The sequence below is a fragment of the Lycium ferocissimum genome, chromosome 7 (assembly GCF_029784015.1).
Source record: "Lycium ferocissimum isolate CSIRO_LF1 chromosome 7, AGI_CSIRO_Lferr_CH_V1, whole genome shotgun sequence".
Lineage (NCBI taxonomy): Eukaryota > Viridiplantae > Streptophyta > Magnoliopsida > Solanales > Solanaceae > Lycium > Lycium ferocissimum.
In genome coordinates this window covers 26317406-26334596 of record NC_081348.1, presented here as the reverse complement: position 1 = coordinate 26334596, position 17191 = coordinate 26317406, and the positions used below count along the sequence as shown (strand labels likewise).

The window sequence follows — 17191 nt, the reverse complement described above, 5'->3', positions numbered from 1 at the left end:
TTTGTGAGCAATGAATATTGTAACCATAGTTTATTTGTGCTTACTATTTTTTTAAATAAATGACGGACATATTAGTATCGACACCTATTTTTTTTTCACATTGATTTCTTATAATGTTTATTGTTGATGACGTGGTGTGAGTAAATTTTAAATAATTACTTGAGTGAAATTATATTATTAAATTGTTATTTATATGATGGATGTCTTATGAGAAATTAGTAATACTCCTTATTATTATGAAAGTATTATGCCTTATCTTAAAATATTTGAAAATGTGGGGGTTACGATGTCTTATGAGTTATGGAAATATTATTCCCTTATCTTAAAATTTTGAAAATGTGGGGGTTATGTGTCTTACTAGAATTATGTTGAGAGAATTTTTTAAAAGATAATATTTTATTTGATATTATTATTCAAAGGATTTTTGAAAACAATGTTTTGGAAAGAAGCCATTGATGATGAGATCAATTCTATTTTTGGAAAAATAATATTTGAGAGATACCATGAATCATGGAATTAAATGGATTTTCCGTTGTATTAGAGAGATACAATGATGATATGGATCTTTGATTCATTATATTAAAATCTACTAGAAAACTATGTGTTCACTCGCGGAGATGTAGGCCAACTAAATGCTTAATTACTATATAGATAATGATATTTGAATCGGTGTTTTGAGTTGGTCAAATACATGGTATCGGTGGTTAGCAACTACTTAGCATGTATTATATTGAAACAAAGTCAATATTATTTGTGCTTCTATTACAGTGATAAAGCAACATTAAAAGAGAAACTATACCATGTATACCGAGGCTGACCAATATCTAATGGACTAAAAAGAAATATCGAGGGGAGACTTTGTCAATCGGGAGAAGATCAACAAAATGATGGTAACTCAACCTATGTGATTAGAGATCCTATGAATTAGGTTCATAATGGGTAATAAATGTCATTAGTTGATCAAAGCGCATTATTAAATTACGTTTCTTCCAACGGCCTGAATACAAAGGCATTTAAGGCATAGCTGAAAATATTGAAGTATAAACTTTAATGCATTACTATATCCTTTATAAATGAGATTGCCTCAGTACAATTTGATGTGGACTGAGTAGAATGGTGTCATTCTATGAAATTGCGACGATTTCTGTAGAGACTCATTTAATACTTCAAGACACGCAGTATTTGCCCTCTAGCGAAATTGTATAACTTACAAAGATCAAGGCTTAGTAAACGGAATAATAAAGACTTATGCTTATAAAAGAGTTCTCTGCTTTGTCAGAACTTACCAATTATTCTATAAGCTTAATCTTATTTTATCTAGGTCCAATTTATATTCTAATGGCTAATTGTAGGGGATTCCCACGCATTGTATTCATATATGTAAACCCAACAAAACGTCTTATTTTACTTATTTTATTATTTTTGGGGGATTGTTAGAAAAATATTGTTTTCTATTTAATATCTCAAAAATAAAATAATTATTTCTAAGGTTTTTATTGGCTTTAATACAAAAGAAATATTTTTATTTATTATTTTAATACTATATTAATGACTCTTTAATAGGCTAATTATTGTATATAATATTATATGAGCTTTAATGCTTAACAGACAATTTGATTCTGTCTTGAATTAAGTTTTGCAAAATATAATATATGACTTAAATTGCCTTGAATAACCTTTTAATTATAGTCTAATAATTGGACGTTTTCAATCAGCAATAACGGTATGTTTTCAGCTATTTTGGTTGTTCTTCTTCTTATATATACATATTTTCTTATGTGGTGATAAAGTGATAGTGATGAGTAAGACAAAGAAAAAAACTTTTCTCTTCTCATTTCTTTTATAGCGCTGGATTTTTCTTTTGGTTAATCTTTATTAGATTCTCTGTGTTTTATCTTTGAGAAGAACAAGTTGAGGTAAATATCATAGAACGATTTCTGATAAGCTATATACTCTACCTGTCCCAATTTATGTGATGCTGCTTTTTTCTAAAATCCGTCAAAAACGATACATCATTCTTGTTGAAAAGCGATTTAGCTTTAAACTTTCTTTCTGACTTAATAACAATTTAGATGATCTATAACCACACAAATATCTTGAACATTTTGGATCTTAAGATTAGCTAACTCTTTTTTTTAAATATAAAGATCAGGTCGAACTATGTCTCACTTAAAAAATTGAGGTAACAAACTATCAAACAGAGGCATTAAAGTAGGAAGATATTTTGAGACGATTTTTTCCTTTACATTGTGGCTTGTCAATTTTGCTTTAAACACTACCAATGAATTATAAGTGCAAGTTTTCAAATCCAAATCGAACACCAATTACATAGTACTAAGAAGAAACAAAGAAAACATAATTTTCTTCTAATAGGGCCCCATACATAAACTAAATCTCAGCAAAATCCAACGGCTCAACTTGCCATCCTATCCACAGGCTGTTCCCATGTGTCCATTCATCACTAGAAAGGTCAGAAATTCTAGAATCACTATACTCTATCTGCCACGTGTCCACATATCATTTTCTATTTACGATTTTACCCTTCCTTGTACTAGCAATTTCATATGACCAATTTTCCTAAAATTTCACTTTCATTTCTATAATCTTATAGACCCTTTTTCCTTTTTCTCTCCCCCGTTTTTGTTGAATTTTGAGTGCCGTATCATTAGATCCATATACCCTTCAATTATATAAATCTGCAAATATTATCATCTCTTTATTTCTGTTATACCTACGCTCTTGGTAGGTGGCTATCTCCGACAGGTATGCTTTTACTTTTTTTTATACAGTCTTTGATTTATGTTTAATTAAGATCTGTAAGTTTTGTAATTTATGTGGATTTTTGGCTTGTGGGTATTCTTGATCTGGTCAGAATAACGTGTGAAAGTGGTTGATTTTGTTGAAAGTTGAGGTTTTTTTTTATGTGGGTCGGGTCAGATTATCAGAATTAGGTTTTCAATTTGGATATGAACTAAATTGAATTGGGGTTTTTTCTTTAAATTTTTTTTTTTATAACTGATTATTGATGTTTAATTGGATTTTCAGTAGGCATGTTAAGATGATTTCAATCTTGAGAAATTGGGGTTTCGTCAATTTGTGAAATTTACTATTCAATTATGTGAAATTGGTGTTCTTGTTTTGGGGAAACAGTGTACTAATTCAATTGTGACTGCTAAATTGTTTTTAATGAAAAAATAGGTTTTGTCAAGTTATTTTTCTCAGTCTCCCCCCCCATTTCTTTTGGAAAGTATGTGGAACAATTAGAGGTTTTAATAATTTCATATCATGCTTGGAAAATTATTTTGGAAAAAAGTGTACTAATTCAGCTACAGATGCCTAACTTAATGTTGTATGAAAATTTGTGCTTTTTTGCTTATAAAGGAAAGAGGAAAAATTCGGTTTTTTTTCCTTTCCAAATTGCCTTCCTCACTTCTGTCTTTCTTTCGTTTGAACTTATACGCTTAGAGTGAATAAAACTGTTGTTTTATGAACAACTAAGTTAAAAGTAGGTGGATTTCTTCTTTTTCATTGAAAGGTTTAAATTCTAATGCACGATGAGATTTCGAGATAGTTAGGAGCTCGAAAGTTCCTGGTGTTTCATAACATCAAATTGCAGGAATTATGGAGGATTTAGTCACTGCAAGTGATTTAAGTGAATTAGTTGGGGAATTAAGGATATTTTGTGTGCTGTTTACACAGATCTCTATGTGGATGTGTGAGGACTTCAATGCTTTGTTAAGCTACATATCTTGGGGTGGAATGTCAGCCGTCGATTTTGAAACATACTCAAATGGATGGCTTTGGTTGACCAACCAGAGCGTTCCACCAAGAAACAGTCATTTGTTAATGATGCTATCAAGCTGTTCATGTCCTATCTTTCGCTCTATTGTTAAGAGTTCTCCTGATAACCAAATTTTGTTGTAAAGCATCTTTCTTATGGAGGTTTATGAGTCGTGATGCTATTTCACCTGTGTGATTTTTTGTTTTTGTTTGTGAGACACGTGATGTGGTATAAACTTTCTTAATTATGTTTTGAAAATATTGTTTATGCATATACTAAGTTTCTTTTGTCTGCTTGTAGGAGGGAAGGCCATGGGAGTCGTTTGAAGAAGAGTTGAACATATACTTTATAAAATTTGAGTCGCGATATTTTCTGGGAGATGGATAAATGCAAGGGTGTTGGGAAACTGGGAAGAATGGTGAGAGACAGGATTATGAGTTTTTACCAGTCTTCTCTTCTTCATTCGCCTGTTGTTTCTGTTTGGGATTGTATTGTGCGCACGATGAGGTATTCCTACATACCTGAGTGGGTGTAGTTGTAGTTTAGTGTATTGGTTTCATAATACTTCTAATATTTGGAATCATTAGTTTTTGCTATAGTATAAATAACAGGATATAAAAGGAAAGTGAGATAAATAGTTGTAGAGATAATGTATACCTCTTAAAGAAACTTGTAACAAAAGGAAATTCAAGAAGGTCTTGGGGCAATAGATCTGAAAATTTGTCGATAATATGGAATGTGCTAAAGCTGCGCCTGCTGTTAGAAAAGGGAAGAAGAAGCAAGTAAAGGATGAGTTGGATCGAATTAAACAGGCTGAGAAAAAAAAGAGGCGCTTAGAGAAAGCCTTGGCTACTTCAGCTGCCATTCGCTCTGAATTGGAAAAGAAGAAACAGAAAAAGAAAGAAGAACAGCAAAAGCTGGATGAAGAGGGTGCGGCGATTGCTGAGGCAGTTGCTCTGCATGTCCTAGTAGGTGAAGAATCTGATGATTCATGTGAGCTTTTGCTTAAGAAGGATAAAGAATCAAACCCATGGGATCTTGATAGAAATTTTGACTTTTTTATGGGTGGAGAAAGAGCAATGCTTCCTCATCAAGACCTCTCAATATATTCAGTTGAGGAAACACAATGGGTGTCTGGTCCCAACGGGGATGGATGCATGTGGAATGAGCAGGAAAATACCGCGTGGATGGTGTCTTCTGTACCTTGGGTAGGAAATGCTCACCATCAATGGTTTGATGAGGGGAATTGGGAGGTTCAAAGAATTTCGGCTGGTCTTCTTGCAGCACAGGCTGTCTCATCACTTCAGATTGCAGAAGATGCTCCAGTGGACTCATATGTCTTCGGTCGGATGCTGCGATAGTGAATTGAAGATCTTAATTCTATCATCTTGCTGGCAGTACCTTATGACATGTTTTTTGTGGTTTTTGAATAATCCTATGTATATATTTCAAGTGAACTCAATCCGCATTGTTTGCGAGTTTGTATGCTTCATGCTTGAGCTTTTAAAATTCACTATGTTTGACTTTGAGTGATTGTCGCACTTTGAATGCTACATGATAGTTGTGAAACTAATATATTGTTGTGTATGTGAGTCCACAGCTGAGACTCATTAGACTACAGATAATCTAAATTTGAGCAAGAAATTTATGTGTTCACCTTTTGAGTGGTTTTATATAGTTTCTGAATGTTTATTGCATATGGGGTACTGTCATTTTAAGCTGTCGCTTGTCGCTTTGCCTAAGTATAGCAATGAAGGTCAGGTGAGAAGGGAAGCTTTTCCAACTGAGCTGTTGGCTTAGTTTCTAGGTTGGGGCATATGTGATCTTATATTATACCAATGTACGATTCACATAGTTATTGTATGCCAATGGCACCAAAACCATAGCCAAGGGTTGAATGTGCTTCGAAAAGTATAGCTTGTACTTTCAATATCAACTAACAAAATTTCTACTGATTTTTCTGATTACTTATTATTACTGTAGTGCTCCACATGTTTGACAGTGCTTTCAATTTCATATTCTATGTCTAGAGACGTGCAAATGTTTATGTTTGTAGACAGCATACATGCATGTGACGTAAGGTTTTCCATTCTAAAATTGAGCAGGGAAAAGATGGTGAAAAGAAAGAAGAAAACTACTACTATATGATAACTCTAATATATATACTCTCTGTACAGGAAAGCCCCTTCTTATCAGTCTATTAATGTTATATATGGACCTATCTGTCTTTTCCGCAAGTTAAATGCTACAACTTGGGATGATCCAGTGCTTATAAATTCTGTCCAGCAAATGCCAAGAGGGGCCACTGGTTCATATTACTATATTATATAAGAGCAAATGTGAGGACTTTTGTATTCCTCACAATAATTTCCCAATTTTTTAAAAACTTTTTAATTAATTACTTTTATGTCTTAATCTTATTTATTTAAGTCAATTTTTTTGTTTTTTTTTTATTTTTAAAATCTACTTTTCAAAAATTTATCGGCGCGATTTAACTTTTGTAATCCTACAATAATTTTCAAATTTTTTTAAAACTTTTTAATTAATTACTTTTAGGTCCTAATCTTATTTATTTAAGTCAATTTTTTTGTTTTTGTTTTTAAAGTCTCACTTTTCAAAAAGCTATCGAACCTCCTACCTCATTTTTCACGTTCTTTGATTTTACGATTGGTGCTCGATATCCGGTTTTCTCAATTAATCCAGATAATTAACATTTATCGCGCTTCACTTATTCGGGGAGCGCTTCCTCCAAAGATTTTTTCCATATCCACGTTCGAACCCCTAATCCACGATTAAAGAGAAACATCTATCCTATCTTGTGACAAGTTAAATTATGTATTTATCTTAAAAGTTCATTAACTTATGTATGATTATTTATTTAGAACTAAATAACTTGAGTAAAATTAGGATACATAAGTTATAATGTCAAATTAAGTCCAAATTTGATTTGAATTAAATAATTTCGTCAAAATGGAAGTTAAAATATTAAGGAGTGGAATGAAAAATTTTCTTTCATATAATAATACTCGCATGGACATTTCTGATGGGTATATAGTTGTTGTTGTTGTACACTTGTACTAACACAAATTATATTTCTTTAGTTAAAATATCTACTTTTATATCTTGAGTTTATCACATAACTAGTATCTTGGATAGGAGACAAATGCCTAGCATGAGGATAAGATATGACAAAGCTATTTTTTTTGTGAGCTAATTTGTCTAAAGCATAGTATGTAGTAGAGAATGTACAGCTAACTTAGGTTTAACATTCTCTTTTTTTGGGGTGATTGCTATTCAATCGGTGACGTATATTTGGGGTAAGGTCTAGTCCCCCACTTCTTTTGTGTTTTCATGAATAATATACATCACCATGACATCAAATCCTGGAGATTTAAAAAAAATAAAAAAAATATGCCTTGATTGAGTATGCAAATAGGCAGCCAAAAACAACATAAAATCCTACATGAATGAGGGCAACATATCCCACAAAATCATATTTGAAGTCAAAGTAACCTTCCTATAAATTGTTCCACTGTTTCACCTGTGTCAAGCTTGTCATTTAGGTCTCCAAACTGTGAGGCCATTAGTCCATATAATGTCCAAGCTGTAGGACAAAAGTAATAGTACCATCTCCTCCAAACTGGAATACTCTACAATTATCCAGAACAAAAATAGTTGCAGGTTTCTTTTTTCTTTTGTGGTGTATTCACGATGGAAAAAATGAGATCACTCAACGTGAAAGTTTTAGAAACAATATAATAAATAACATTACTACTATAATGTGTATACGTTTGTTGTAGCAATGAACTAGTAAAAGGTAACTTACTGCTTTTGGAATGATAAATTCTGAGAAAAGATTCCAGTGTCCATAGAATGCAGATGTATTGATGGTTGCAAGGCCGTGATTAGGAGTAGCAGCTACTGTCATCATTCCAAAAAAGGTAAAATATAGCAAGGTGAAGTACATGAAGAAGAGATACTAAAAGAACTTACGTGACTGTCCACTCATATCCTATCATGGCATATACTATTGACTCCATATATCATTGTCTGGATGAATAGGTAAGGGATCTCAATCATAACCTGCATAACCAAAAATATTCCATGAGGATGGTTAATAGAGGTGATGATACTAGGATATCAGTGGTGTACGCAAAACTATCAACACCCGGTGTCGGTCTATTTTCACGGTTCGTCTTGGAAATGTGTTTGTGTCAGGCACCCGCCCCTTAATAAAAGATACTTCTGCCACTGCAGGGCATGACAGCTTGACACATGAAAGTGACAAAATGGTAAGCTCATATAAGACGACAATTACTGGAGTCAACATCTATGAAGATTAAAGGAAACTCATGTACAAGAGAGAACAAAATCCTGAAAGAAATCAAAGACAAATGGGGTCAGTATAGGTATGTGGAGCAATAGACTGTAGGGGATGCCTCTCTTGGCCCCTTTCTTCCTCCTGCCATTGGTGATTGTGATATTCTTATCATCTTGAGATGGACTTCACCCAAGTATGTATACTACTCTTGGTATCTCATTTTGTATGAAACTACTACTATTTGGATAAGTCGAAACTATGTCTTTTACTATTAACTTTTTAAATGCAACTACTGTGCCTCATTCCCAAACAAGTCGAGGTCAGCTTTACTTGCCAATCCATAGAGAAATACGAATTTGTACCTGTCCAAAAGCATAAGGTAGAGCTGAATACATCCCAGCTGCTCTTTCCCTTTAGAAAACTGTCCTCTCGATGGAGATAATTGGCTGAACTGACTGAAGAATTTTGCACACCAAGAAACATAACAGCAGCATACATAGAACCTACGGCATTGAAGAAATCTTGTTGCCTTCCCCTGAAATTTCGTTCAAGCAAATTATTAGACCTGAAATTAAGAGAAACAAATATCTTGTAAATCAGGAACAGTTCTTGTAGTGCGTCTTCTCTTTTTTCCTCTTTAACTCTTGGAGCCAAGATCCCAAGATATCGTTCCAAACATTAGAGCAACGAAGATCGTAAAAAGAAGCCTGACTGCTGTGTATGGAGGATTTCTCCAGTATGACCAATGCTGTTTCCACAGGCAAGCCATGCATTGTGTGAAGAAAGACTGAGAGTACTTTGTAGGGAAGTATAAATCTTTTGCACCTGGAGCTGGCACACTTAGTTCCTTGATTAATGCTTTGTTTCTCCTGAATTATTTGGTAATAAAATCTACTTTATAATCATGATTAAACATGTCCAATTCTGTTCAGTTTCAAGAGATTTCATACTTATGCAACTCTGAGTTCTTGTATAAGTCTGCCAAGTCAATTCCAAGAAGTGCTTCTTGTGCTGCAGTAGTGATTTCCAGCATCCATGTTGCAGGATTGTAACCATCTTTTATTTTAGGGACTCCATCAATTCCCTGAGGTGAGAAAACAAAAAAGCCCTTAGTTTAGTACCTAGCCAGCACTATGATGCACATTATGCCACCTAGATTTTTCTCACCTCAAAATATTTAATAAGCGGAGAAGAATGGCGTCCTAATCGATCGACATATATAAGTTCACCTCCCCGTTTTAGAAGTATATGTCGATGCTTGGCTGATGAATGGTGCATACCACTGTTCGACCTGTATCTACTGTATTTCTCACCGTCCTCATTACTATTGCGGCTGCCCTAGCATCTAGTCCTGAGGTTGCTCCATCCATGAATATAATGGACGGATTAGCAACAAGCTCAACTGCAATTGTAAGTCTCTTTCGCTGTTCGGTTGAGAGACCATTGACTCCAGGCAAGCCAACTACTGATTCTCTTAATGAGGTTAGCTCTGCAAGTTCCATGAGCTCTTCAATAAACGTCTGCAGCATAAATATCTAGTTTAGCAGCCAGTTTCTATAGCCACCTGTGTGATTTTTTCTTAATTCTTAAATGTACCTTTCTAGTTGCAGTGTTAACTTCACGAGGCAATCTAAGACGAGCAGACTATTGCAGGGATTCATATACTGTCACATGTGGTGAATGAATGTCAGTTTTGCTCACAGTATCCTGCTATTCGTGCAAACGTTTCTTGCTTCTTGGGGTACCCTGCTATAGTGATGCTTCATTCAATGTATCCACTGGTTTTCTTTCCGGATAAGACATCCATCAGGGTGGTTTTACCAGCTCCAGTAACACCCACCAAAGCTGTCAAAACTTCAGGCCTAATAGCACCACTTACGCCTTTCAAGATTTCACGCCGATCCTCAGTAATAACTTGAGCTTTCATTTCCTGGAGTCACAACATTACTTTTATTTTGTGCACCATAGAAAATTAAAGATCAAAAGAGTTTAGATTTTATGATCTGCAGCATTCACTTGAGAATTATTTTCAAACATATATTTTATGGCAATTTTGCATGGAGTAATCTGCAACTTACTTTTGGTACATCTACTGCATATCTGATATCATCAAAAGCTATACAAAGGGGTTCAAAAGGAAGAATCATTCCTCTTTTCCTTTTTGCATCGGCCTCGTTTATGCTGCCTACTCTTGAGGATATAGACCTGGAGGATTCACTTTGTAGAACTTCATTTCCTCCTCCTGTGTTTTTGCAAACTAAAGCACAACGGGAGTTATGCCCGCTAAGAGAGATCCTTTCTCCTGTTGATAGTTCAATAACCTCACCCTTTGTGCTGGCTAACCTCTCTGTCACAGTTTCTTCAGATAGAATTGGCTGAGGTTTCCCAAATGCTGCACAAAAAGCTCTCCCACTTAGTCTACATGTTGTCCTTCTATAAATGGTATAGAAAAGAAGTAAGATAGATTATTATGGTTGAGATAAGTTAGGGCAACTGAGAAAAGGAAATTGAAGAGAAAAACATATCCAAGAAGAGCTCCTACTCCAATTCAATACAAGCTTGCAGATGGATAGAGTCTGCGCAATTTTAGGAATGTTTAACCTAAGGTATCTGTGGAGTTTGGAGGAACCTACAAAACAAAAAGAGGTGAACTTTCAACAATGCAGCCTTGACATCTTTTTTGTTTTCATAGTTCATAATCTCTTACTTACATGTGCCCAAATCTTCCCAAGAAATTCGTTAACAGCAATGGTATTCTGTGCATACATAAGGTAAAAACCAGTAGCCCCATATCCACCATTTCTTCACATCATCTGATAGACAATTAGCATTATCCTGGTTAATGCAAGTCACAAACAGGCAGGGTGAACATTTAAGTTGGATATTTCTCAACACAGCCTGCAATTTTACCTCTAGATAGAATGAATCCATCCATCACCATAACAGTAAGCAGTGCAAATGATCCGAATGTGTTTGTAACTATTAGATTTCTTCCAAGAGCTACCAATAACTGAAATAGTGCTGAGACCATCTGGTTAACACATATACGAAGAAATATCTGTTTGAAGAACCTGAAAAATGTGAATCAATCTCCATCAGATTTTGAACTGAAAACATTCTCGGATATGAATTAAAAAGCCTGATTTTCTACCTTCCAACATCTGCATCAAATCCTATGACATAATAAGTCATATACACCCAAATGCATACTTCCACAAGTGTGATTGGTATCTTAAGGATTCATGTAGGTAGAGCATATGCACAAGCAGAAAAGAAGAGAAAATCGCGTTGCTTGTAGAAGATAGGAAGCTTCACAATACTGAGGGCAAGCTCTGAGTATCTGCTGAACATAATCATCATTACACCAAAAAGCAGTGCACCCAAGTAAACACCACCATCCCTTGTTGTACTCTTGTGCATCTCCGTTCGTAGGAATAGTGTCATTGTTATGAAAGCCATTATGATAAGCTGGAAAGTAGAACAGAACACTTTGTTTACCTCTAGAATAGCACTCAGCAACTTAAAAGGGGGAAAAAAAATTCATTTCTTTGGAATGCTACTCACTTGTGCTCTTTTGAATATATAGATGAATGAATTCCTCTTCATAAGAAGGAATTCTCCAGCTGAGAAAGCTTTCAGTAGTTCCTTCTTGCTACACCATAACTCTTTGTGGTTAGAACAGTAGGGTGGTTCTTGGATTTGTCAAAGGGACACCAAGCTTATCCCCTAGCTTCTGCCCAATATGAAATGATTAGAATTTTTCAGAAAAATCCCTCACAGTAACAAACTTATAAGGTTCATCTCGAGTAGCCCAGTATTGCTCTTGCTCCTTCCTTGATGTCACCTGATATTAACACAGTAAAAGACTTAGTCAGAAACCTGAAATGTTCCGCGATTGGAAATACTAAACTAAATCAGTTAGAAATGAGGCTTACTTCTTGTAAGAAATCAGCTACTCCTTTCCTTTCAGGGCATTTGAACCCCATGCATTCAAAGAAATCTAACACGTTTTCACGAGGACCTTGGTAAACAATTTGTCCATCTGATAGAAGAACTATGTCATCGAATAAGTCATAGGTTTCTGGTGCAGGCTGTAGGAGTGAGATCATAGTAATTCCTTGAAGAATGTGGATTGATTCCCTAATTGAATTCACTATCTGAAATGTTGTTGAGCTGTCTAAAGCCAGTTGAAATCTCATCCATGAAAAGTGCTACAGCTGGTCCAACCATCATCTCCCCTGTATTATATGTTATCATCAAGTTTTTATAACCTTAAGTACAAAAATTTATTCCCTCAATTATTTAAGCTTAGGGTTCTTACCACATTAATCACTATCTCTAAGTTCTAGAGTATCTGGTTTTGATCTAAACTGCAGTAACTCGCTTTTTCTGTCCACCTGAAATGCCTCGAAACAATTCATCTCCAACGAGGGTATCCGCGGAGATGTCAAGTCCCGATATCTGGGAAATTTGGAGAATAGAACAGTATATTTCAGGAAAGATATCTTCATTGAACTTGTAACTCAGGAAATGCCATCTTACCTTGAGAGTATAGTCTGTTACAACACTAGCATCCTGCCCTTCTACTGAAGCTGCCTGTTGGACAAATAAACCAATAACATTGTGTCATTTCTCTCAAAATTGACAAAGAGAAAGAGATGAGAAGTGTGAACAGAATGTTCTGTTGAAATCTATTCACCTTCATAAAGATATCAACATCAGGATCAGGCTTAATGCTAGCTTCCTTTTCTCTCCTAGACAGCTCAGCTAACATTTCTGCATAGTTTTGCAAGAAAATTAGAGAAAAGGAAAATGAACAGCAGACCAATTCTGGAGATGCAACTTGCCTAATTATCAGAACACATAGGATAAGAAAATATCTTTGACCATATCTGGCTCCAACTCCTTGATATCTCGCAGAAAAGGCTAGTGTTTACCTGACTGTTAGTTCTCCGATATGAAGATCATTCTGACTTATATAAGCAGATGCCCTTTGTGGTACAAACTCATCCATCCCATGACCATTGCATGTCACTCTCCCAGACACCTGAAGCCTCAACAAAAATGCATTAAATAATAGAATGATATTCAAGGCTGCGAGAAAAATGTTGAAGTCTACATGTGAGTTATGTTTCTTACTTTGAGATCTCTGTCTAGTTTCCCAGCCAAAGTTAACAGCAATGTTGTTTTTACAGAACATGGAGGCCCTAAAAGCAGTATCATTCTGCATAATCATAACGAAAAGTATGAACGACAAGGATAGTCAAAATTGTTTTGAGAATGAAACTTTTTAACAAAATTGTCTCACCTTCCTGGCTTGACGATTCCGCTGACCTCATGAAGAATTGGCAATTGTCCCTTTCTATTTGGAAGAATATGAAGAGAATTCAAGAAACCCTTTACAAAGTAACAGCATGATTAGCACTTTGCATGAACTATTGACATATATCATTAATAGTACCATTTATGCTGGAAAAATAGGCCAATTAACTCTAAGATGTTAACTGTGAAGTTGAATATTGTAGGTACAGATCTATTGCCAACATAAGTTTCTGCATCTACACTCAATTGATCAAAGCGTCCTTCGATTCTTGGAAGATCAAGACCAACTCTGTATCATTCAAAAGGCACAAGACCATTAAGACTTCATTGAGGTAAGAATATCCCATATTAGAAACTAAACTACCTAAAGAAAAAGACCATTAATTCAGGACATGTACATAAGCGAGCGGACATTTAAGCATTTGATATGACAGAGGCTAAGTTTAAAATGTCGAAAATGACATTATAGGTAGAACATTTTACCTGTCAATGCGTTGTTTGAGCTTCATCAAGAACTTCCCATTGTCTTCCTCTGCAATTTTGACAAATCTCTCTAAGAGATTCCTCTTCTCCACTAATCCAAGATCTGTTATATCAACTTCTCTAGAGTGTCCTTGTTCAGTTAATATGCCTCTCCTTATAGAAAGATAAGTCGGAAGTTTCTCTATAGCAGCCCATTTTAATGCTTCTTCATCATCTTCTTCTTGTGAAGACCTTGAGAACACATCAATTGTACTACTCAATCGGGCGCTACTCACTTTTAAAATGTCCTGCCACTCTCCATTTTTGCTCACTTGAAGCTGCAGAATGCAGCAGAATAAGTGAATATTGAAGCCAAATATAAGCCTAGTAGAATGCTTGAAACTGTTCTTGCTACTTCTTCACCATGATTCAAATGGGAATCTCTAAGTTAGGTGCAAAAAATTTAAGGTAACAGAAAAAATGGGAATCTTGCTACTTATTTTCTGCTCACCTTTATGTCTATCATTAATGTAACATTGATTCTAGGAGGGTCTTTGATCCTTAAAACAAATATTGGTAAGAGAGTGTACTTATATAGATATCCTGTAGAGACGCCTATCTAATAGGTCATTCAACTATGCTTCCTTGTGAATTTTAAGTTAACGTGAAATATATTGAGCCCACAATATTAAGGAGCCACAAATAAAAAAATGATGCATCTCTGGAATAAGCTTTGTACAAAGCAAAAAGTTATAGTTTGGAACATTTCAGACATAAATGATCTGATTTAAGTTTTGTATATAAACTAGTCAGAAGATGATTCATATTTACCAAATATTTTAAAGTTTACATCTGGACAACCAAAGGTAAGTCTGTTGAGATTAAATTGTGGCAGATGGATTGGACTCCTCTCCATTTCCCTTTTCTCCATTTCCCCCCCCAAGTTCTATGTTAGATTAGAGACACATGGCATGGGTTAGAATTAATGACTATGATTTAATTGACTAAACACAAGTCCCTAACCATAGTTTATATAATTAATAACTTATCCATAAATATATTAAAATGTTCTCTTTCTCTTCCTATTTTAATATTCCATCTTTTTTTGCAATCATGACAACTCTTTAATGGTGATATTTTCCAGAATATAGACAACTCTTTCGAAAATATACAATTACCAATTGAATAATGGGGTCTATATTATGTAAATTAGTAAGCATCATAATTGAAAAAATGGAAAATATCACCAATTGAATATTGGGTCTATTAGGGGAAAAAAATTAAGTGGCAAAAAATAATTGGATAAATCAGAAAAGATATTTTACTGAGTAGGAAAAGTAAATAGGAAGGGAAAGAGAACATTTTAATATATTTATGGATAAGTTATTAATTATATAAACTATGGTTAGGGCCTTGTGTTTAGTCAATTAAATCATAGTCATTAATTCTAACCCATGTCATGTGTCTCTAATCTAACATAGAACTCGGGGAAAATGGAGAGAAGGGAAATGGAGAGGAGCCCAATCCATGCCGGATAAATGAATCTATAAAAGCCAAATACTCAAACTACAGTCAAACCTCTCTATAATAGCAGTGTTTGTCTGAAAACTTCATGGCTGCTATAGTGAGGTGTTATTATGTATGTATACTGGCATTTGATGTTTAGATTTTATTTAGCTGCTATAAACAAAATAATCAAACAATTATTTTTCTATACTTTTTATGTTACATATAAGCTAAAACAATATACTTATTAATTTTAAAATCTCAATTGATTTTCATATCTCATTCATTAAAAATTGAAAAGACTAATAAATTATTAATAAATCCATAACTAGTTGTACTATAGCGATAAAGAATTAAGATCTAAGGAACATATGCATTTAAAATTAATTGAGAATTTAAATATTTCAAGTTTATCGTAAGATTTCTACAATTGTAGGTTGTTTCGTAAATTTCAGTCTCTTATTGATAATATAATGCTCAAATTGACGAAGAATTTTGTCCAAACTTTCGGCAAAAGGGAATTCATTAGCTTTCTCTTAAAGGTTGTCTAAGAGCTTAATAGTTGACTCTTCTATTTCAGCCCAAGTAATAGTGGACTCTTAACAATAGCTTTTTATGTTTATTATACATAATGTACTTATTACAAAATATTATTACACAATATTTGAGTATGACTGTTATAGAGAGATAATTTTACAAAGAGTGTACTGTTATAATGAATATCATTGCTGTTATAGGTAAAATGTTATTATAGAAAAGTAAAACATAACATGAAAAATCGGTTCCAGAGAAAATCAAGCCATTACAGTGAAATGTTGTTATAACGAATGACAATTATGAAGAGGTTTGACTGTACCACAAAACATGAAAATGCTATTTGAAATAATAGTTGGAGATTATTTCAAATAATTGCTTTTTTAAAAATCAGATCCATTGTTTCCAAGTTCAAGCTTGAAATAAAGAATTTGAAGTTTGAGAAACAGGATTGAGTATTTCGAATTTCCACTCACAAAACTTCTCAACTTTTCTTTTTCAAGTAAAACTCATGTCCAGACACAATCTTTATCTTCTAAATACCATTTTTCAATTTCAACGTTAAATTCTCAGATTTTGTTTTTCAAACTTCCAAGGAAATCACGTCCAAACGTCTACTTAACAAGCTCATACAAAGCATGATTAGGATATTACGTAAACCATAACCGCATATGATCGTGTTGTTGTGAACTTTACTTACGTCATCAATAACGACTATGGTTTAAAATTAAAGTGGGAGCCGACCTTAGCACCCAAAAGGAAAGATTCGTACCTTTCTGAAGTTTTGCTTTTGTATTCTAGTAAATGTCCTGCCATTGGATAATGGATTGATACACTTTTTATTCTAAATTCGATTAAGGTAGTTATTAATATGTAATCACAACATTGATAGATATTAACATATAATTGAAAGTATAATAACCATAGTGATTGACAGTGTGAAAACAGTCCAAGTTGGAATATCGAAGTTTGATGTCTTTTTGCGTAATGATTTGAAGGCATCTTCAATATATGCACCGAACGAGTTAACTATACGTCACAATTAAGCTCACTCTGCTCCATAACTCTGTACTTAAATAAATGTTGTTGTTCAAATCAACAAACTAATCTGCCCAATATTATAATCTCATCTATGCATCTTACAAATTAAAATTATTAATCTCCTTCTTGAAAACTAATTAACAGCTTGTTTTTTGCAATTCTGGGCTTTTGAGCTGACTTTTAGAAAAGCAAAAAAAAGAAAGGGAATATCATTTCTAAATTAA

General features: G+C 34.1%; 1 protein-coding gene and 1 pseudogene across 1 annotated transcript; one reads left to right on the top strand and one right to left on the bottom strand.

Moving 5' to 3' along the window:
• Positions 1-2581: 2581 nt before the first annotated feature.
• LOC132064065 (uncharacterized) lies at positions 2582-5310 on the top strand. Its single transcript, XM_059456927.1, has 2 exons — positions 2582-2763; positions 4082-5310. The coding sequence occupies exon 2, from the start codon at positions 4513-4515 to the stop codon at positions 5140-5142; it is 630 nt and encodes a 209-aa protein (XP_059312910.1). The 5' UTR covers positions 2582-2763; positions 4082-4512; the 3' UTR covers positions 5143-5310.
• A 1621-nt stretch (positions 5311-6931) lies between these two features.
• Positions 6932-14305, bottom strand: LOC132064064 (pleiotropic drug resistance protein 1-like; annotated as a pseudogene).
• Positions 14306-17191: the final 2886 nt, after the last annotated feature.

Coding starts and splice junctions, on each gene's coding strand:
- LOC132064065 (XM_059456927.1), top strand. CDS start 4,513: ATGGAATGTGCTAAAGCTGCGCCTGCTGTTAGAAAAGGGAAGAAGAAG.